This window comes from Triturus cristatus, chromosome 2_1, assembly GCF_964204655.1.
Source record: "Triturus cristatus chromosome 2_1, aTriCri1.1, whole genome shotgun sequence".
Classification (NCBI taxonomy): Eukaryota; Metazoa; Chordata; class Amphibia; order Caudata; family Salamandridae; genus Triturus; species Triturus cristatus.
The window spans coordinates 603,105,495-603,128,550 of NC_140581.1; the positions used below are offsets into that span (position 1 = coordinate 603,105,495).

The following is a 23,056-nucleotide window of genomic DNA, read 5'->3' on the forward strand; positions in this document are numbered from 1 at the left end:
TCCGTAAAGGGAATGATTACGGACATCACACCAAAATGACGGACGGTCCATGACATTTACGGACAGTTGGTCATCGTAGGTGCTGCGGCCTTCTGCACGTTGCCCTGCTGCACTGCTGTCTGTAACAACCCTTGCTTCGGAGGCTGCAGCACAAACCATGCTCTCATAAAGGACCCCAGGTCGATGGTGGCATTGCTGCACTGTCCTGGGCCACACAGAGTGAATGCTCACTTGCAGCGTCAGATTGGTAACGCGGGCACTCGGGCAATGCCTGAGGGGCCGGTGTCCGAGTCCCACCTGTGGGCTGCTTTTTGGAGCAGTCTGGGGGGGGCAGATTTGGGCGGTGTCGTTGTTGTTCGGATACAGCCAGCGGCCCAGTGGGTGTCTGAGTGGCCTTTCTGGAGGCTGATGGGCGCTCATTACCTCACGTTTAGAAACAGGCAGAGGTATCACTTTCTTTCTCTCCCTGGGCCGACCCATTAATGTATGCATACCTAGTGGGGCAGGGGGCCTGAGCAGAAGTGGCCTCACTTGTTTTCAGCCACCAGTTTAAACGAATCCCTGCATTTTTTTTGTATCTCCCTCTCCCCACCCCCTTTTTTTTTTTTTTTTATAAAATTTCGCCGAAGCAGTTTTTCGAGGAAAAGGCAACATGCAAATGTGGGCCACTTTTTCTTTAGCGTGCCCGGGCCGACTTTCAATCCCAATCCAACCCTGCTCACTTGCCTAATGTGGAGTTGGGTGGGAGGATTGTGTTGACCCAGACACGGAAGAGGATAAGACCGGGGAGGAGAGCAGGCTCAGAAGATTCGGATAGAAAAAACCCTGCCTGGATTTGGACCGGACCTCGCAAGTAGAGCTGACCCCTCCTTTGCGCTGGTCTGCTTTGGTGGATGGCAGTATCAGAGCCTGATTAAACCCTGTGGAGGCAGTCGAAATTTCGGGGCTCCCCTCCCAAATTATCTCTTAATACGTTTTTAATTTTTACCAACCAACACTTTTAATAAACCAATTTTATTACACAAAACTAAACATTAACAGGTATTGTTATTAAACAAAAATGGATTTTTTTTAAATGTTAATAAACCAACAAAACTTTAAATATTTACTTTCCTCAATTTGTTTATGGTAAAATATTTCATGATACGTTGGAAGTCTACCTGTTGCAAGACGACATATTCAGTGGCCATAATGGCAAGTGAGTTCAGTCGTTCTTGTGTCATTAAAGATCGATGACAATTTTTCAGTAGTTTAACAGTTTAAGAAATCTTGATTGTAATTTTCTTTAAAGATCAAATCAGTGTAATTTTGGTCCGTTGTCGTGGGGTCCCTAAAAGGAGTGGGGCCCATAGGCTGTTTGATAATCCGTAACTAGGCTGTAGTACATGCCACTGTGGCTGTGCACGGTCTCCTGGCGTGGGGGAGTCCGAGGACAACAGAGGAAATGGGGAAGAAAGAGGGTATCTCCTTTGTCACTCTTGTGTCATAGAGGAAATAGAGCACATTGGACATGTTGTGTATCTTCGTGTGAATGCTTTCTAACTTTAAATTCATGAATACACTTTCTTCTACACTTTTATATATTTAGAGACAATGGCAAACATAGGAAGTAAGCACATTTCGTAACAATTAGTACAAGGAAATCCGAACAGAAACGTCCACTTCGGTTTAAACATTAAACTGCAGATCAGGACCAGTGGACCACGGTACACAAGCATGCCCTGCAGCCTGACGCAAAGCAAGTGATAACACTCTTTCACAAAACAAGAACACATGAATCTTACTGTAACTCCCTGTTGTGTGCCCCACTCCTTTCCATTAGTGCAACAGTAGCCACAACTTGACACTAAAACACCTCTGCAGCCAATCTAGGAATGGCACTCGTCAAGCAATGGACTCTAACCAACCTTTTGATTTCTATAAAAGGAGTCTCCCATTTTCAGACTCTGGGCGGGGGAAGGGGCATAAACATGTGTATATCTCACAGGACCTTATTGAAATGTGGTAAATGTATATTGTCCTTCTCAGCTGTGTCTTCAGCTTGCCATTTGGAATCATTCCATGACCGTCATATCAATTCATTTAGATCTGGTGTCTTTTGAAATGCCACAGGTCCTAGCTAAGTTTTAGTGGGGCTTGCCGCAGCACGTGAAGGTTTGAATGCTGAACGCGGACAGAAACTTCAACTAGGAGTGAACTTTTGCCTAAAGCTGCAAACACACGACATTTCGAGTTCGACAGCGCTAAAAAGTAAAGTGTGCCTTCCAAAATGTGCTACGGCCGAACATTTGACTGCAAGTAAGACAGTGAATCACTTGCAAACATTGAGAGTGGGGTGGGGGTATGTCTGGGTTACCGATCCTGCGAGGATTGTCACCTTTTAAAGGGGAAAAAAAGTAAAATACATGCATTTTTGGATGTGCTGGGTGTAAAGGTTTAGTATAATAGATTCTCTTCCTGTCCTGAACAGCTGGGCTTTGTACAGAATAAAACACACACACACAAATATTAGCAAGTAAAATGGAATCGCTGTGATCATCTAATAACTGAAACCGGGCGTACATTCTTAAAGAATGTTCACCGCACATTGATGACCCATACAATGCTGCTGAATGGTCATCCTGCTCTAGATCTGATTGCGTAAACGGCACGTTGAGCCTCAATTAAAATCCTATCGTATAGGCCATAAATACTTAATCATGAAGCAACGGCGCAGAAAAGACGTAGACTATGTTTGTTCTTTTAAGTCGAATGTATCATGGCCTAGTGTCAAAGCATGTGGATCCACCCCCAAAAAAATCAGCGCTCAAAAGAACTGATATCTGCACAGCCTTTATCGGTATGAAATGTCTCCCTAAACTGTAGGCGCAAGTCTACAAAGTGCAGATCAGGGCCACAATGAACTGGTTGCAGGGCTGCATGCGCAGCAAACAAACTCTGCTGCTAATCACCAGCAGGGTTTACTCACTGCATCAGAGTCAACCTCTCATTCGGATGTGTATAAACAGGACTGGCCTCGTCCCGGAACTAAAAGAAACCCCTTGAGTTCTGACTGCGGGGTTATGGATCGTTTCTGTAAGGCCTTGTTTCGCTGTTCGCCTTCAGCCCAAGCACTACACCTGAAGTGCAGCAGAAAGGTGAGCAACGCCTGCTCGCCAAACCCCACACTGCAAGCTCGACGGAGTTGAACTTCCTCGGAGGGAAACAAGCCCGAGTATTTGTATCTGCAGTGCGTTCTTTCCATCAGAATGAATATTTTGTCATATTTCATTTTCGTGGGTAAAATAGATATGTAATTGATTCAGCCTGAGAAGTATTCAGCATCGTTAAGGGACCTACAGGCTTTATAAAGATGCTGGCGGCGTATTTCAATCATAACCTGGAAATTCAGACCATGATGTGCCACCTAATGCCTTCCAATCATCCATCTATTCATTCACCATAGCAATGTGAGTAAGAGAAATCTTTGGCAGGGCTAAAGTAAAATGCCTAGTACACCATTTACAAATACTGTTACATGCATGGTTTGCTTCCCTGCAGCTTTGGCTTCCTCTTGGGCTTCCTCTTGGGCGTCCTCGCCTTAGCAGGACTGAGGGTGCGGCATACACTGTGGGTTATTGTCCTATTTATAGCGATCACACAAGGGCAGCAAGGTGAGCAAAGCAGCATTATAAACAAGTATTGAAGTGGATGCCTGCTTGTGCCCCAGGGGAGATGGTGCCGTCCATGTGATGACGAATGCATTCAAGTGGGCCCCTGTTTGTGCCCCGCTGGTACTAGGTAGTGCGTGCTTCATCCGGAGCACCAAGAAGGAATAAAATGCACCTCGAGGATCTCCACGGAGATAATAGCGCAATGAGCCAATGTCACTTAAGCAGTGCCATAACTTTAAAGCAAGGGTGTAGGTCTTGTACTGACAGCAGGCTGAGACGCGTAAAAGAAGTTCCACCAAAGCACAGTACTCTGCTTATTTGGAGACTGATAAGAGAATCACACAGAGGCACAACAGGAAATAGTATGCTACAGCCAATAGAAATTGAGGAAAAGTAAGTGGCAAGCACAGAAACCAATGAAAATCAAGGGGACTGGATGTAAGCCCCTTTTAAGATTTATATTTACAATATATTTCACAATCACAGCGCAAGTGCTGTGCTGGCGAAACCTAAAAAGGGGAGCATAAACCCCCCTTCCCCAGACCACTACTGAGACACTGAAGAGAAAATACAGCCTAAAAAGAGTTATAGAGGTCACAAACTGAAGCAGAGGTAAGAGTGGTGGCCCAGCCCAGCCTCGCTTCTTACAGGCTCTGATGGGTCCAGACGTGCCTGCCCTTGGTCCAGGCTTTGTCTGGGTGTGGCTCGCGGATGTCCTGTGCGTATCCCGCACACGTCCAACGCAGCTTGAGAATTAACACGCTTTTAGCGCGGAATAAGTGGGCCCTCCTACTTGGAGGCCCCCCCCCGAACAATAGTGACCTCTTGGGCAAGCAGAGCCTTAGGCGTCGCATCACCTGTTGTAATATATTACACTTGAGCAGCTATGTCATTTTATTATTACAGGTGACTACAGATGCCACAACTCAATCGTAAAAGGAAATTGGAGACTGGCTCTTATAGATTGAAGAGGTTTGGGGGGGATCACGTGCCCCCCCCCTCCCTGAGCCATTAATGGCCATGGGGACCCCATCCTCCAAGGCCGGCTCACTAGCTATGTGCTGGGAAGCCCGCCACAGAACATAGCGGTTTCCCTGCCCACACTGGCAGGGGCAGCGAAATCTGCATTTCCCCCCGCTTGTTGGGAGCATTTTTTAATCTCCCACCAAGTGAGCAAACGGTCTGCTCCCAGTGAGTGAGAGCTATGAAAATGCTCCCACCAGCGGGGAGCAGACTTTTGATCTGCTTCCTTGCCGGCTCTGATGCGGCCAGGGAAACAGATCAAAGTACTGCCCTGTCTCAAAGGGGCAGCATACTCACTGCTCCCTCCTGCTGCTTACCACCCACTTTTAATATATGTGTAAGCCCTGGGGAATGGGGTCTCCAGGGCCACTATTAGCTTTGGGAGGGACCCTCTCCCCTTAAAATGCAATAAAGGCCCTGGTAGATGCTTTGGAGGAAGCTGCGCTCCACCTCCCCTTAATTAAATAAAATGGCCCTGTGGTATGGGCTCCCCTGGCTCCTAAAGGCTTGGGAGTGGGGACCGTGCAACCCCTCCCCAATATAAAAAAAAAAAGAAATTGGCTGCTCCTGTCTGCACCAATGAAGAGTTGGCCAACCTCATGCCAGCAGTGCACAATAGGGGGTTGGATGCCTGCGGGGAGTTGGGCACAGGACCTGGCTGTTGGCTTTATTTATGGTAACAAAATAATACTTCACATAAAAAATTCCCTAGAAATTCACTGAACAAAAACAAAGGTTAAAGTGATGTAGGAATTGTAATTTTATTTTTACTTAAGTAAAACAATAACAAAAATTGGAAATTCACAAAAAAACAAAGGTTAATGTAACGTTATAGGCAGGTAAAAATATAACTTAAAACACACCATTTTAAAGTAACAAAACTTGTGCTCTAAATTAATTCTAATTTGGGCTTCTGCCATGCAGTGCTAATTACCCCATATATTCATTCACACATGACATCATCCATGACCTCATTCGTAGCATGACTGGAACATCAGAAATGACACAATTGATAACCAGACCGTGCACTTCATCACTACATAACCGGCAGAGCTTATCCCTTTAATTAAATTGTCTAATCGCTTATGCTCCCAAAGACCGGTTTAGCTCACAAGCCATTCAACTTCTCGCCTTCTCCTGAAAGGTTTTCATGTACTTTCATTCTCCTCTGAATCGTGATATCTGGAACCTACCCACAGTGCTTTAACTACCCTCATTGTGCATCTCTCCGCCAATAACCAACACCTACCAGATAAGGTTTTGCACTCTTTCCTCTAGAGTAACGACTCACGCCTGTACCAAACTTCATACCATCAGCTCATCATAACCATCTATCCTTATTTTCCGTATCTGTCTCCTTCTTTCGACACAGTGGATCACCCCACTTTTGTATTCTCCCTCAACTCTTTAGGCGCTATTGGCTCAGCCCTAAAGTAGTTATCTTCTTATCTATATGTAAATCTTGTTCATTTTTCATTCTTTCTTATTTTAAATGTATGTCCATTATTACTGTTAATGTGCAAAACAGCGGCTTACCATCATACGTACACATCCCTATATAGTATATAAATTGACAACTTGATTTGTGTTAGAAACCTATCTGAGTTATTGTGTATCATTTACTGTTTGTTTTGAAATGAGCAAAAAGGTGGTGACCGCCAAATAAATATATACATAAATATATGCATAGACGTCACTAGACAGGAGGGTTCCTCAAGGAGGGATTGAGAAAGGAATTGAAAACTTTGCTGTTTGTCTAATTGAGGGAAAATACGACCTGCATAATTGCTGCACAGCCCAGGGTGGCCAGTGGGGAGCCATGCGCTTTAGCTTTAGGAATGACTAGAGTAGGCTCTGATCAGCTTGATTGGAGGGCTTAATTGCAGCACATGTAAATCTTGTTGAGCACTCTTCACCCCCACCCCCTTCCCTCTACAAGTGCTTGTTAGAACAGCCTATTTCCACTAGTGAAGAATTCCCGCTCCTATGTTGGTTTTATTTGACTTGAAGCTAATTTGTAAAGTATTGTATGAGGTGATGTTATGACCCAGTGTGTGGGCGGGAAATGTGAAAAGTAATCATTGCATATTAACATACGTTGTTACTTCCCAGCACACATCAGATCTGGATGTAAAAGAGCTGATGAGAACATGGACCACTCAGAAAGGGCTTCCACTGGTAACAGTCGCAAAAAAAGGATTGAACATCACTGTACAGCAAGAGCGATATCTTCGAAGCTCGGATACAAGCATGCAGACACCAGGTGCCAAGTGAGTATAAGATCTGTGTAAATGTCCAGCAATTTCTGAATAACGACATAATGTATTTTTTCGGTTGAGGATTGCTAGAACAAGGGACTGTTTGCTCTGACTAACCACTACACAAGGGTTAAAAAAAAAAGTGTGTTCTCTTTGAAACTGCCAACAATGAAACTTTTTCTCACTCTGTGGGTGAAGCTAGTTTTCATGTAAGTTTGTTTTATCAAGTAGAGTTGTTCATCTTCCATTTCTATGCAAATCTCTTTTTCCTGCTATTAAGTGAGGACCTCACTTTAGCAGATTGGTAGGGCGGTCACATTCCTTTTCTAAACGTGATATCAACAATTTAAAAAAAACAAAAGTTTTGGACATTAAGAATGTTGTATGGTACAAGAGCAATTCAACCTCTGTAGCATCCCCATGTTAACTAGACATTAAATGTTGCCACAGGTGTGCCCACAGGATATCGACAAGTCCCATGGACAACACTTAGCCTTATTGGCTAATTCTCATTGATAGTATTTCACATGTGTGTACTTTAAGATAACGTTTGGAAAATAGGCTGCACCCATCCTCATAGGCTGTAGGCTAGTAAACTTATTTGTGTCCATGGTCATTGGATAACAACAAGACATGGCTCTTCTCATATCTGGACATCTGCAAAATATGTATTTTGCTATGTAGCGGTTTCTTCAAGTTTCAAGCTGGGTGGGCTGGCAACAAGTTAAAAGTAAGATACACCCAATTATGATGCTCACTCTTCAAATCAAGATGAAAGTATTATTTTAATTGTTTAAATAGTAAAAATCAGGTCTCTTCTTTCTCAGGTTTATAATTCTACATTGGGTTAGTGAGTCTCTGCCTTTCTGGATCAATTGGATATTCTGTAATAATCAGTTGTGTGTCCTTGAAATACTATGGGGCTCCTCCAGTGGCAACTCCACATGTCAAGTAACTTTAATAATAATAATCCGTGATGCCATCAATGACTTTCATTCATATTATGAAAGCAGTTACTGAGTAACTTCGATATTCACTAATAATTTACATTTCACTATCTACTTCACCTTCTCCGTTCCCCTACCCTCCTGCCACCTCTTATGATTATCTTGTGCCATCTTTCTACCTGTTTCGTTTCTGCCTGCAGTTACGTCTTCCCCCTTCATCACACAGCCAGCATCACAGCCTCACTCTGGTCCACCTTCATCTGTTCTGTTTGAAGTGTGCCATTAAGTCCCCGCCTCCGCTCCAACGTTGAAATATAGTACCACAAACAATTTAGCTCATTTCAACTTGAGAATGTTGTAATAGCTGTCAGGTTGTTATTTGAAGGAGTCAAGTTTGTAAGCTTAAGGTGGAACGCATACTCCATACCATGGGTCACAAAAGGTTTGTCTAGCAAGTAAGCAGAAAAACATAATTTCTACATTATCTGGATTAGACATGTTGGGTGTGTTTACTCAGAGTTATAGATGTTGTAAACACTTTCTTTAGTTTACTAGCTGTAGCTTAGTTCAGTTCAGTTTCTGGCCAGAATTGAATGTTGTTGAGTTGGGCAGAGAGTGGTTTGACTACTGTTAACATGACTGGGGCAACTCTTCCTGCAGGGGCAGAAGTAGTGGGCTAGAAATTGGCAGAAAGGAAAACAAGGTTGATTTTTAATGTCTTGAAAAAAGAGATGCAATGTTCTATACCACTGGCAGAGACAGTCATGAAAACCTAACTAAATGGTATTTTTGAGCATAGACTTGCCAATTTAAAGTTTGAAGCAAAATGAAGCACATATCCCAGATTATATTGGTGACATTTTCTAGAAATTAAGCTGAGTTCTACTGGGTGAAAAGTCCGAGCAAAATACCGGTCGTTACAACATCTAGAATTACAAGTTCTTCTTAATTGGACTATAGCCAGTGCTTTGGCAGCAGCAAAGCAAGTATTGTTAAGCTGAACTGATGTAGTCAGTTCTGGGTAGCACCAGTGTAATCCTTGCCTCTGCTGTGGAACAGTTCGTGTGGATGTCCAAGAAACTTGTGTCCTAGCTGAGATTCCTCGCAGCGTTTTAATAGTTAAAATCAGTCACAAGAAGCAGTGTTGGTTGGGACTTAAATCGGGATCACGATACTCTAGTGATAAAAATTCTGGCAACTAACAGTAGTTTAGAGCAAGGGTACATAGATGTAGGCCAAGCCTTATCACATAAAGGGACGGGGACTGCTGTGCTAGGTGAGAGAATAATTAATTTGTGGGGATTTAAAGTGAAGATGTTGCTCGACCTATGATTGATACAGCTCCAGTCCCACCCATCGATGGTGAGGAATCTTTGTGTTGTCAACATACAATAGAAACCCAGTCCAGTAGCAATGTGGATATTCAGCCAAATGCTGGTGGTAATATTTACAAACCAAAGCTGATAATTCTGCATCTCATGAAAACCCTAGTTTATCAGTTACAATTTTTTTTTAATATAGCGCTGGCTAGACCCGGAGGTATCTGAGCGCTTTACATGAGGATCAGCGAGCTACAGGTTACATAATTACATCACTTACAGAAGCCAAGTATAGACATAGGAGAAAAACCATGAGATAACACAATAATATGAGTTATTAGCACTTAGCATGGCCAAGACACAAGTCTTATGGGGAATGAAAGGTAGAGGGGGAATGGTAAACGGGGGTAAGGAATGCAGAAAGAGTCAGGCAGAGCGGCAAGGGGGAGAAGTACTTCAGGTGGAAACAAAGCAGTCAAAGTGAAAGACAGACAAAACCGACCTGAGTATTCGTTCTCGTGAAGAGCGGTAAGCCGGGTGCTCCGGCCCTCGCCCATCACTTCGTTGTAGCTGTAGCAGTGTCCAAAGTAACCTACAGCAATTGGAGTGGAGGCCCTTGTTGTGCAGATCTGCAACACATGCGTGAGCTGTTAGGCATAACGTTCTGTTCCCTAGGCTCCTTGCTGGTTCTCCCTCCTTAGTCTGTGCGTCGCTTCATGTTAGGCGCTCAGAGATCTTCAGAGTTCTGTGTCGTAGAGGGCTCAGTAATCCCCGATGCTGTGTGTATCCCCGTAGGCCTCACCCATGCGCAGCACCTGGTTAGTCTCCTTTGGACCCTGACTGCCTTTAGGTCATTATGTATTGAAGGGTGCCAAGCTGGGAGACCGTATTATCTCGAGTCCCTGTCGTTCCAGTCCTTGATCTTTAAGTGGTGCTCGGTTTCGCTCCCGCAAGTGTAGAAGTATCTGGTTTCTTTGTGCTCGTCTTATTCCTTTCACGCTTGTCTGTTCATCCGCTTACCGCAGTTCAGGGCTTGGGTGATCTCCCCTTTCTGACTGGTTCCCAGTTCGTGGAGTTGGATCGAGAGGGGCCAGTCCGTCTGGACGGTGGGATCGTTGTCTCTTCGTCGTGGATGGGAATCCAGAGGAGCTCCAAACTGTCTTTGAGGTCAGAGACATGACGTTGTCTATTTTTATACTCAAATGCTAGTCCAAAGGGGTACGTCCAGCGGTATCTAATCTGGTCATGTCGGAGCTTTTCTGTGAGAGGTCGGAAGGATTGCCTCCTTTGAAGGGTCGCTGGCGCCAGGTACTGGAATAATACACATCGAAATCCTTGAAAGGAAATTGTGTCCTTCTTTCTGGTTTCCTGTAAGATAGCCTCTTTGACGTTATAGGAGTGGAGTTTTACCAGAACATCCCGGGTGCGATGTCTCTCTCCCGGCAGGGCTGGACCCATCCTGTGTGCCCTTTCAATTTTAATTTTCAATCGCTTCGGCCCGAGCACCTCTGCGATAAGGCCATCTACAAGTGCCTGGGACCGCCATGCTATAGTCAGGCACTGATGGGGAATGGATCCTCCTCACTCCGCTGCAGGCTCAAGTGACCCAGAGTGTTTCCAAGTACTGCTCTCTGGTAAATGGGGCTTGCGCTATGAGGCCGAGGTCCACGCCCGCCTCCAAGGTGTCCCAAGAGACTCGTCTCCTTACCGGAGCTTCTCAGGGCGCACCACCGCTCTCCTCCGAGATGAGCCCTTCGGGTGTGCATGCCTCCGCGGGTGTTCAGTTGCCGGCTCTGTCTCCGCTCGGATCGGTGGAGGTGCTGGAGAGTCGCGTAGCGGTCTGTCTTCCGCGGTGCGAACCTCTCATCTGGAGCGCCGCTCCGAATCTGTCTCTGCGGTTGCGCGCCACCATCTTAGGCCGCACTGCGCTTCTCACTGCTCCGCGCTTCTCTGCAGCCGTTGCTGGCTGTCCGTCTGGCCTGCTTTGGGCACCTCTGCCTCCTCAGCTGGGGACACCTGTAGGACATGAATTCAGGCTACTTTGGGCCTGTGTAGGTGCCTAAAACAGCTACTGGGTGACGGAGCCAATGCAGGCTACTTCCAATCGGCCATCTTGCGTGGCCACGCCCCCCTTCAAGTTTTTTATCCAATTTGGCCATGTCCCCGTCTAGGTCTCCAATGTTAGCAACCTTCATCAGTAAGATCTACTCCATCTCAATCCCCAACACTTTGCAGTACCTCCATCTCACAGCTCTTTGCTTGCTGTCTTCACTGCTATTTCAGAGAGTATGCTATTAAGAGTACAGGAGAGTTCTCTCAACAGGAGTGAGCTCCGTCTCCTCAATTAGTCCCCTAGGTGGCGCTCTTCTCTCCTTGCCATTCTGTTTTCCCCATTCAAGGAAAAGACATCTTGCCTGTACCTTTGTGTCAGCGTTTTTTTGCTAGAAAGCAAGAGACCAGGAGATCTCATACTGTCCAGGAGTTGGCTGTGCTATTGATCTTGGAAGAGGGTCACTAGAGGGTCCCAGTACCTTTGGCCTCATAGTGCACTGCTGCTTCAAGATTGCAGCCCTCCAGAAGGCCTACAGTTTCATGGGCACAGGCTCTTCAACACGCCTCGGGATCAGTAATCCTCCTTGCATGATCCCACTCGGACTGTCTCCCCGAGTGCCATCACTCTTTACTTCAGCCCCAGTAAAACCTCAGCTTCCTGGTCAGAATCCCTCTGCCCATGTTGGGCCTAATAATATCACAAAAACAAATGATTCCTGGGATTTCCACCACACAGTTGCCTCTTGTGGGGTTGACCCCACAGGCTATCCTTCCAATAACCATACACACTGAGGCACGTCACTATATACATACTCGATGCATCATGCCCGGGGCTCCACATGTTTCACCTTTGAAGTAGCTACATTCAGTTGATCTTCCAGAATGCTATTATCTCTGGCACAGTACCACTTGCGCTGATGCTTAAAGTCCCACCGGGAAGACCCCAACCAGCACAAGACTCAAGAGCCTCTTGGATGCTGGCTGGGCACACACCCCCTTTCTAAGCATGCGTAGCGTCTGGAACAGCGTAGCATTTTACATAATGTTCAGTTTGACCTTTATCTCTGTTAGAATGTCAAAAACTTCCTGTTACTCCTCTGATACTCCTGATTCTTATGAGATTAACAGATCAACACAATTTTGTAGCAGGGCAATACCAAGGTAACTCTAAATGGTGTTTAATATAGTATTGTGCCTGCTCCTAATTCCATAGGATAAAAGTACAGCTTTTGAGGTTGAAATCTTAATGGTGATGCTAAACTGTAGTGTCTGTTGACTTAAGATACTCTACATAGCATTTAGTGCTAAAGGCAAGTCCCCTGCCACCCTATTATAAAAAAAAATATTAATTTGGTACTGACTGTGTATTCCATTACACACGTTGAACACTTCAACTGTAGCCAGTTCCTCTAGTTACACTGGTAATCTCTATTTTTATGCAAATGTTGCACTAGTAATTATTCTCAGAAATTATTAAATTGAATACTTGCACATAAAGCAGACGCTGCCTCCTAAACTAATGCATGAATAGGTGAAACAAAATGTTCTGATGCAAATTTCATTGATTTTATGTTTATTTATTGTAGATATTTGTGGCATATTCCACTAACCTACCACACTAATAGCTGCCACATAGATTCCTTTGAGTGTTCCAAAGTGTTGATACTGACGAAAGAGAAGGGTGAGTTAACTTTCCCATTATCTTTGCCTGTTATATGAGTATATATGTGTTTGTATAACTTTACAGGTATGCAACCTTCCTAAACAAATACTTATTGCCAAAGTATTATTTTAGCAGAAATGTGTTTCATTGAAAATAAATGGTAGTATTTGGTGGATTTATGCAGACACAGACATCTTCATGTTCTAATTAATGCCTCTTCTCCACAGATTGCTTGCCTTCTGGGGGACCGGAGGTATTCTCAATATATTCTGGTATATCTATATCCAAGGAAGTCGAATTTTATTAAATATATGCTTGTCCAGGGGGGCAGAATGATTAAAAAATCCACTTGTCCTGTTGCAAATCTACTTGTCCTATGTTGTGCCAGACAATGATGTGACAGATTTGGGTAGTGTTATCTATATATCAGAGCTTTGATTAATGGCATATTTTGCATTTTAACAAGGCTCTCATTACGCCACCTCTTATACCAGACTCTGAATATCCCAGGGTTATATTTATGTTGATTCTTTGTATATTTATGTTCTCTGTATATGCAGGGCCCTACTTATGTATGGGTTCTACTCAGGCCATCTTTTTGATCACTCTAGAGTTCGGTTTATAGCTGAGTTTTTGATATACCAGGTGTCAAATTTTTCTGTGACAAGATATTATTAATGTGTCTGGCATATTTTAGTGTAAAGCCAGTCAGTCAATAACTTTATTTCGGCCATTGCGAACATTAAAGTGCTGTATGCATACAGTACAAAAGATACAGGATAAAACATGTAGGTTCAATAGCAGCAGATGTACAAAGACCAAATTAGATAATGTTAATGAACAGCAATGCAGCAGCCCTCAAGAGGTCGATATGTATATAAAAAAATCAGTAACTACATGATGTAAAAATCCAAACTTCATAATAGACGTAGGCATGGAATAAAAGCCACAAGAGTGCAAGTGCATACAGTATGCGGAATTTGTAACCAGTATACTGGAACTAGTGACTGAAACTATTGAGATCCATTCTATGTAATAATCCCAAGCGATAGTACAAGGGCCTCTAAAAGTGCCGGTACCTATAGTGCAAAGAGGGCGCTGTGAACTAAAAAAATGGCAAAAAGTCCAGTTCATCACAGACCGACTTATACATAATTGGTGAACAGTGGTAAAGAGAACCCTGCCCTCAAAACTGCAGTTCAGTCTTTAGTCATATCGCGGTTGGAGGAAGGATGTACTACCCTCTCGGGCTTCCCAAAATCTCAACAGCCCCTTTAAAAGCCTGTCTCAATGAAGCAGCAAGACTCCTAACAGGATCTAGGAAATTTGACCAAATCTCTCTACACCTGAAGGAGCTCAACTGGCTACCCTACGAAGCTAGAATTCACCTAAAGATGGCCTGCATCACTCATAAAGCGTCGCATCACAATACCCCCAATACCTATCCCAGAAACTTACTATATCTGGAGGAAGTGGACACTCTACTCCTGAAACCTTCACGCTTCAGCAAGAAGAAAACTTTTGACAGAGCATTCTCCGGAGCTGCACCAAGAATATGGAACTCACTACCTCCGTTCATCAGAAAAATCTCCTCAACACCATTATTCAAAAGGGAAGCCAAATCATTCCTGATGACTCCTTAACAATCCTCACCGTTTATTCTTCAAATGATGACACCCTCGCTTTTATGATTGTCTCGTACTTGATCTTGTTCCCTCTGCACCGAACAATTCATCTCTATTATCGCTTTTGTTATCTGCCGAACCTTGCCAAAATATTTTTATACTTACTCTGATCTGTATTGTATACTTACTCTGGTCTGTACTGTAATGCGCTCTGATACCCTACTCAGGGTCTTGTTCGCGCTATAAAAAAATCCGTTCTAAAATTGGCTCTCTTCTAGACTAAAAGTAGCTACATACATAAAAAAAACATTTTAAGAGAATTGAGTTAAAAGAAATTGCATTGACTAGGAATTCATTACATACCTCTTACTGATCCACATTTTGCCCAGGAATTTGGCAACTGCACAAACAATTAGCGTACTTGAGTCGGATTTTAGGATGCATAAAGCATCACTGTGGCAACCGGTACTAAGCCATCTGCATACAAGAGCTATTCACCTGGATTTCAATAGACGATACCTACAGCATGTAAAAAGGATATGGCATTGCCAGGACAAAGCTGAGATACAGGAGGAGGCTGGCGCCACGAGGCAATAAAAGTATTCACAGGAAGGGAGCCTAATCTAAATTGCTTCCTATCATGTGGATTTGTGATAGCCTCCAAATATTGCTGAAAAGCACCTTCCACTTTAAACTTCATAAAGTCGAGTGTCAGATGACACCAGAATGGATAAGAAATAGAGGACTGCGCCACCCAGTCCCAATAATATTTCTTGACCAGTGCTTTGCTAGGTAAAGAATCTAGATTTTTAGTGTCCCAAGCACCTTCCATTCCTAGAGTAATCATCCGTGACTTCACCTTGGTCAGCCAGCAAATTGTCCTATGGTGGGCGGTCAAGCGCATAAACCTAGTCTAGGGCAGCAGCACATGGGTCTAGCTTAAGGGTGGTTTTTAGACGCATCCAAAAGAGTAGGAGGCGTAACTGGGCATTTTCTACAGTCGTGGATCTGCCCATGTGTAGTCAACGGGTGCAGGGGAGTACTCTGGGGGAGTGAGCAAATTGATCTTAAAAATGTGTTTTCGGTCACAAGTAGCGCATCTAGTTTTTCAAACCCCCAGAGTTCTGCCCCATATTAGCCTACATCCGCTGCTTTGTGATCACAAATACAAAGAGAGGCAGCTATTGGCTTGCTCAATGAGATCTTGTGCTCTTTGATCAGAGCCCCTGTAATGCGCCTGAGGTTCTGCCTCTTGACATGGTGTTTCCAAGACAGGTCGTCAGAGAGACTAACACCCAAATAATCAAAGGTGCTTACTCTCTCAAGTGGTTTCACATCTAAGAATAACTTTCCCTTAAAAGATCTGTGTGGGTTCAGCATTAAAATATGGTCTTTGAGATGTTGATCTCAAGGTCTCTCATTGCACAGAAGGACTCAAAGCATTTTAAGAGGGATTGCATGCCACTAGGGGTCTGGTAAACTAGCAGTGTTGTCAGCAAAGAGTAGAGTTGTCACCTTGTCTCCACCCCCCCGAGTAGGCGCGTCAGCTGGGCTCTCAGCGAGGTACTGCACTACTCAGTTGATAAAAAGTGAAAAAAGAGTTGGGGCCAGTAGGCACCCCTGGCGTCCCCCCCTCTAATCAGGTTTATCAGTTGGCATTGGTTACCCCAGCGAACCTTTGCAGAGTTGTTCTCGTGGAGGCGAACTACCAATGCTAATCTCTCACAAGGGATACCCATTTCCTTCAAGATGCGCCAGAGTTTGTGTCTGGGAATGAGTTTGAATGCAGAACTTAAGTCAATGGAAGCTACATATAAGCTGCTCTGGCAGATGGTCACGGTCTTCCAAGCCAGTAATAGGAAGCGGAAAACCTGATCGACAGTGCTAACTTTCTGTCTAAACCCTGCTTGAACAGGGGACAGAATATTATTGTTGTCTATCCAAATTTGGATTTTCATAAGGAGTGCTCGGGCAAAGACTTTTTGAGCACTGTTGATCAGGCTGATGGGTCTATAATTAGAGGGCAGCGAGCGATCGCCCTTCTTGTACAATGGAATTACCTCAGCTCCTCTCCAAGTAGATGGAATTGGGGAGCCAGCGCCAATTCCATTAGCCAAAGCCAGAATATATATCAATGTTGCTGAGTACATCGCCAGGAATAGCGTGCGGCGCTGGGGCTTTGGACATGACAATTAAATTGATACTGGATCTTGTTTAGGCTATGGTGAAAAACCCATCAATCTGGGGACTATTATAATCAAAGATAGAAGCTTCATTGATGCGATCAAGCTCTCTAGTGTACAATGATAAAAAATGAAGATGCCAAGCCTCGATAGCAATGTTATTGTCTGGTGGCTGGGGTCTTTCACCCCCCCCCCCCCCCCCTTGTTACTAGGAGCCAGAATCGTTCTGTGTGATTTTTGGTGCAAGCTTCACTGATCAACAACCAGCGTTCTATTTTCCATTCCTTTTTAACTTTAACTAACGCTTTCTTCTAAGTTCTCCTGGTTTCCCTCACTACGACCACATTGTTTGTTCGAATTGCAGTTGCCAATTTGGATCTGAGGTTCCTGCACACTCGATTGAACCAGGCAAACTGTGGTTTTGAACTTTGGTACCACCCTGCATGCGTTGTGCTATTTTAAAATAAGAGGTCAACTGGTTGCGTGACGGTATGCAATCTTGGCCAAATCCCCTGAGGGTTCTAACAGACTAAGCATCTGACTGATACTAGCCTCCAAATTGGTATTAATTAGGTCTTGCTTCTCCGGGTCCATAGCTACACCTGCCCATTTAAGACTCCTGTTATCGTTGGTAGGGCAAACCACCCTGGTAGCAAGAGTAGTATTTGGAGGACAGGAGCGTCTGGACCAAGGTGAAATTAAAGTAAGCTCGAGGGGATTATGGTCAATGTCCGTAGTAGTCCCTACAACCATGTCAATTACTTTGGGCCACAATCTCAGGTCTAGCAGAAAATAGTCTATACAACTCATATTGGTGGTCCGGTTATAGGTATTTGCTCCTGACTTGTCTGAATTAGTATGACCATTTGTAGCCCTCAAGCCAAATTCAAGGGTTATTGCATTGAGTTGCATTGCCATTTGGGACCATTTTTTGATGGGGGGGTTGGGGGGGGGAGGTCTAGTGGAGGAATGAGAAGCACAGCTCCTCCTCCTCCTCCTCCTCCCCACTTGCACACAAATCCTCCTGCCCAAGAGGTTCAAAGGTGACGCTAAAGTCACCCGCGACTATTAGAGGGGACTGAGTATCCCTAGCATGCAGAAGGCTCTCCAACTCCTGGAGAGTGGACGATGTGGCTCTTGAGCAGAACAGTGAAGCTTGATTTTTATTAGGATCAATATGCCCCCCGCTGGGCGTCCAAACTTATTGGTGATCGCAGGGCGGGGAAAAGTAATGTACCCAGGAATGAAGGTGGGGGTTGGAGACCATGTTTCTTGGAGGATACAAATGTCATAGTTTTCTACATATTGGATCAATTGTGCAAGGGTAACTTTCGACTTCACCCCGGCCACATACCATGATAATAAGGTGAGCTTTGACGAGTGGGCTTGATCATCTATAGGGAGGGGATTATCTCCTTCTCCTAGGTCCCCAACAAGAGGCCCTACCCAGAGTCCCGGAAGACAAGCCACTCATTATAGCGGTTATTGGCAATCAAGCGCTTTTCATTGATCATAGGGCGAGGGATCAAGGCTGGTGATAGGATTGCAGCATCATGGTGGCTAGTCTCAGCTAAATAAATGTTTGAGTTAGATGTATGCAATATGGGGCCTACTGGGCAAGTTTGGTGTGCAAGTCAATCGTTTGTATCTAGGATCGAACCAGAGCCCGGCTGAGGTACCAAACGATGGGCGGCTAACAACAATGGTCGCATAAGTGGGCGATATTTCAACTGTACACCAGTGTGGGCCGGTGGATTTGTCCTGGCTGCCAATGCAATTAAATTATGGGCCAGGTTCACGTCAACTAGGTGCAGCTCTATACAGTCCATCTGGGAGTTGACTCCATTAATCCTTTTTGTCCCTAGGATATCCTCTTTGATCGCTGAGTGACACCTCCTCTCATGGCGAATCCAATGTATGCATTTATTGATTAGAGAGCCTTAATTTTCATGTCTCGCGTGTGTTAACCTGGGAACGTTGGTCATATAAATGCTCTTGGTAGGCCCTCTGGGTTTATCTCGCCTACCATTTAGATCTTGTTGGAAGCATTTGTCAGTGGGGGGAAATGAGTGGTGGGCCACTGGCTGGTAACAGGCCTGGTGTACGACAACGAACAGTGTTGGCGTAAGATGTAAGATTCCTAGGAGTGGGGCCAGAGGATTTCTTGCAGGTGGAATTCTCAGCCAATCCTGGAGATGGGGCAGTTGGACTGTCAATGGTTGTGAGTAAGAGTCAAACGTTTTATGGGTGGATGCTTAGTTGTATGAGCTTCTAGGACACCTTTATTTGTTCGGGGTTTGATTTGCTCCGTTAGATCTTGTACTGTTCTTTTTAGAAAATCTACTGCAGTCCTCAAATCAACTATGATCTTCAAGGCATCCTGACCCTTCTAGACCTGGTTGTTGGGGACGTGCTCACTCTTATGTGTTACTGGGGGCCCCAGGGGCCCTGGGTCAGCTCCTGTTTCCTCCCCCCCCCCCCCCCCCCCTACTAACAAAGTTGGGAGACTGGACTAACCCCTCTACCACTGGTGTCTCGGACATATGTTGGAGTGGGAGAAACCTGTTGGAAAGGGTGAGGTCAGTAGCTGGGCTTGTATCAACTGTGACATTGTCTGCAACCCTAACTGGGAGGACAGGAAAACTTGCCTCCTCTACAGCGTTGGTAATTAGAGTTTGGGACACTATTGCATGGGGGAACAGTTTTTTGAGCTACGTGTTTTGGGCTTCCTAAACATCGTTGGAATGCGTTTTGGCTGACAGGGCTTGGAACTACTCAAAAGGTTAAGTGAGCGAGGAGAGCAAGAGGTCAGAGGTAAGTCGTCAATTGGCGCTAAAATATCCTCGCACTCGACGAGATCATCGTCTATGCGATCAAAGACACAGTTACCTCTTGCAGACTTATGAGCTTGCTTAGTTTTAATACATTTCGGTTGTACCCCTCCATCCCCACTTTAAAAATACTTTGATTTCCTTTTCCCCATAGTGATGCGTAGGGCCTTGATTGGAATAGGGATAGATTCACAACCGCCCGCAAAAATTAAAATTACTTTACACAGCAGAAAACCGGGATGGCATCAGCAATGCCCAACAGCAACAACTGGTGAAACAATTTTTGATTATAGCTGCGCCCACTTAGTGAGGAGTCAACCCTATAAGGGTCCAAATACAAGACCGAAACGTGAGTCATAAACGTGAGTGTTTGTATCGGGACAGTTACCAATCAACCCAAGGCAGCCCAACTCAAGGACCAGGTACCAGCAGCGCTAATCGAATGACAACTGGGAGCCAAGGACAAAGACAGAGTCAAAGTAGTCGCTAGTCGAATGTCAACTGGAAGAGTCAAGGTGGATTGTTGCTGTGCCCACGGATCATGGGGTTAGGCCTGCCCTACCTCTTCCTGGCAAGGGCGGGCCTGCCCTTGGCGCGGCCAGAGCGCGTCCGCACGTGTCCCGCACTGCGGGAGCCCATGCGTGATTTTAACCGCCTCCTGCCGCGGTCCCGGCGTCGGTGGCAGCTCTAAGCCGCAAGGAACTCTAGAGGTTGTGGTCCTGCTCCCCCTCCAGCAACAAGGAAACTGGCGCCCTGTGCTGCGGGAGCCCTGGTGTGATTTTAAGCACCTCCTGGTGCGGCCCCAGCGTCGGTGGCGGCTCCCAGCCGCAAGGAACCCTGGGGGATGTGATCCTGCTCCCCCTCCAGCAACAATGAAACGGGTGTCCCCATGTAATAGTTGATCTTAAAAAGGTATTACTCTAAATAAATTCAAATTGTACTTGGGTTCCTGTGACTGAGCATGAAGGAAACCACCCACAGCCTGATCTTCCTTAGTTAACTACACTGTATAGTTGGACACATAACTTAACCTCGCCTTACCTGTTCTCAATTAGTCAAAATTGTTAGCATATACCAAGTCCTACATTTATGGCTGGACAATTCTATTAATATTGGGTGTTGGTAGAAAAAAGTGAATGCAGAAAGGTAATCGTACTGCGAGAGCTAAGATGGAGCCGAACACTAAATATTATCTTTGGTCCATTTTTAGAACTCAGCCATATTGACACAATGGGAGGCTTGGAGATTATCCAAACAAACAGATGGCTCAATCTACATTGATGTTTGTACTTGTAGTTTTACGAGAGCAAGTGGCTGGTCTTGTGGTTCCTAGACATTACAAGAAAGGTGAATTGCAATCATGAATGCATTTACTTCAACATATTCTTGCCCCACATCAATATATTACGAGTGTAGTAAATCACATGCATGGAGTGGGGAGTGAACCGTTCAAGGCATGTGCAGACATGGCAATTTTTGAACGTCCACTAGCTAATCAGCTTGTGGCCATCCACAAATATCTCTCAATCTTACCAACTCTGGGAATGGTCAGAAATGTAATCCTAGATTGTGGTAGAGTAAATCTAATTTCATGGGGGGGAGGGTTGTAGGGAAAGGGGTCTCTCCCTGGAGAAGCACATGTCCTTGTGTAGAAAACATTTGCTGTGCTACTCTTATCTCCACAAGCACTTTAGTTATTTACATATAATCAAGGAGCATTCTGGGAGAATAGGCAATGCCAAAAACATTAGATTTTGCAAATGTTAGAACATTTTTATTTTGGAAACGTACAAGTTAATCCTTTACTTTATTGCCTTGTATCACTTACCCAAACAATAAAGCCTTGCATAATTTAAACCTATGTAAACCTTGGAACAACTTGTATGTTTGGCTGTGTGTTTTACTTTAACAACAGAGTATTTATCTTTGTTATAACTAGCATATGATACCATCAACTGTCTGTGGGCTTGTGCAGTAAGAGGGTAGAGGCTACCTGTTTCGTGGACAAAATAGAAATGAAGCCTTGTTGTCCTTGACCTTAAACAATAGGTCTGTCGTGCCAGGTTATAGGAATTCAACTCCCCTCATTAGTGCATCTCTTCTAATTCCTGATTTGGCTGTTAACTCCTTTCACTGGCCAAACCTGGAATTAAAGCCCACTTGTATTATTGGCCTTAATAGACGACATGTTGCCTATGCCTACAAATGCGTCTTATGTACTAAGTGCAGTTTGGTGGAATCCCACTCCCAGATTGACATGTTTTATTTGTATACACAACAGGCAAAGTTGTTGTGCTGTGGGACTTCATACATTAGGATCAGTGGGTATATGGCTAGGCCAAACGGAGCCTAACACGAAATCTGTTGAAGAACTAACTCCGACATATTGCCACTGGAAATTAGGTTGTTCTTGGCGGAAATCAGAGACTGAAGTATCCAAAGTTTCCAGATGAAGGCCACCTCCTTCCTACTCTGGCCCTCTTTACAAATCCAGTGCTAAATACTGACCTCTATGCTGAATATAGATTCTGCACATTTTGCCGGTTTTGTAAGTTAAAATCTCAGAATGCGAGTATTTACCACACATAGTAATAGTATTTAGCACTTGGGGTAAATATTTCACCCTATTACATCTAATGTAATGAGGGCCATAATACAAAAATGTTTTTCTCTGATGTTAAAGTGGGGCATATGTATAGTCCTGGAAGAACACTTCCCTGCATAAAACTGCAGTAACTCTTTGGCAGATACCTTTTTGTGGAGACCTTACAACAAAGTAATATTCAACATCAGCTGATAGTTGGCTAAACTAATTGGAAGGTTGCAATCAGCTGACTAGAATAAACAATAATGGAAAGAAATGCGTCTTCAGTGTATGACAACATACTTTCCCCATGCCCTTTTAATTGTTCCAAGATTTCTCGCTTAAACTGTTTAATTTACATAGTCCAAAGTATGAATGATAAAAAGTGTTTGCTGTTGACTGGTCTCTACAGAAGACTACCAGCTCCTACTATTTGGTTCTGATAAGTTGGCGTTCATGGCCCTTCTATATAACTTAAGAAATGCACTTGGATGCTAGAAACTGTTTTACTTCTTTGTTGTAGATACCATTGTGCTTACAGAGGATGTGAGCTGGATAAAATTCAACGTGGACATGGCTGGGTACTATGTGGTGCACTATGGAGAAGAAGGCTGGAAAGCCCTAGGTGAACAATTGCAGAAAGATCACACTGCCTTCAGCTACAAAGATAGAGCCAACCTGATCAACAACATATTTGGACTATCTGGGTAATCAAAAATGCATCATCCCAAAATATTTTTTGTTTAGACCTTCAAAAGTGTTTTCTTATGTTTTGTCAACAAATCAGAATGATAAGTAAGGTTTTCAACTTCTCATGATTCCATTCTTTTTACAATTTAGAATTTCAACATGAATAGTAGGGATATCCAAACCTAATGTTATCATAATGTAAGAACAGCAGCATGTAGACAAGAGAAT

At 44.3% G+C, this 23,056-nt stretch overlaps 1 protein-coding gene across 1 annotated transcript in view; it reads left to right on the forward strand.

Moving 5' to 3' along the window:
* Positions 1-23,056, forward strand: part of LNPEP (leucyl and cystinyl aminopeptidase) — a 393,213-nt gene that overhangs the window by 270,432 nt on the left and 99,725 nt on the right. The window contains exons 10-12 of the mRNA XM_085632534.1: positions 6,789-6,946; positions 12,839-12,933; positions 22,662-22,845. Coding sequence (XP_085488660.1) covers positions 6,789-6,946; positions 12,839-12,933; positions 22,662-22,845 — 437 coding nt within the window. The remainder of the gene's footprint in view (positions 1-6,788; positions 6,947-12,838; positions 12,934-22,661; positions 22,846-23,056) is intronic.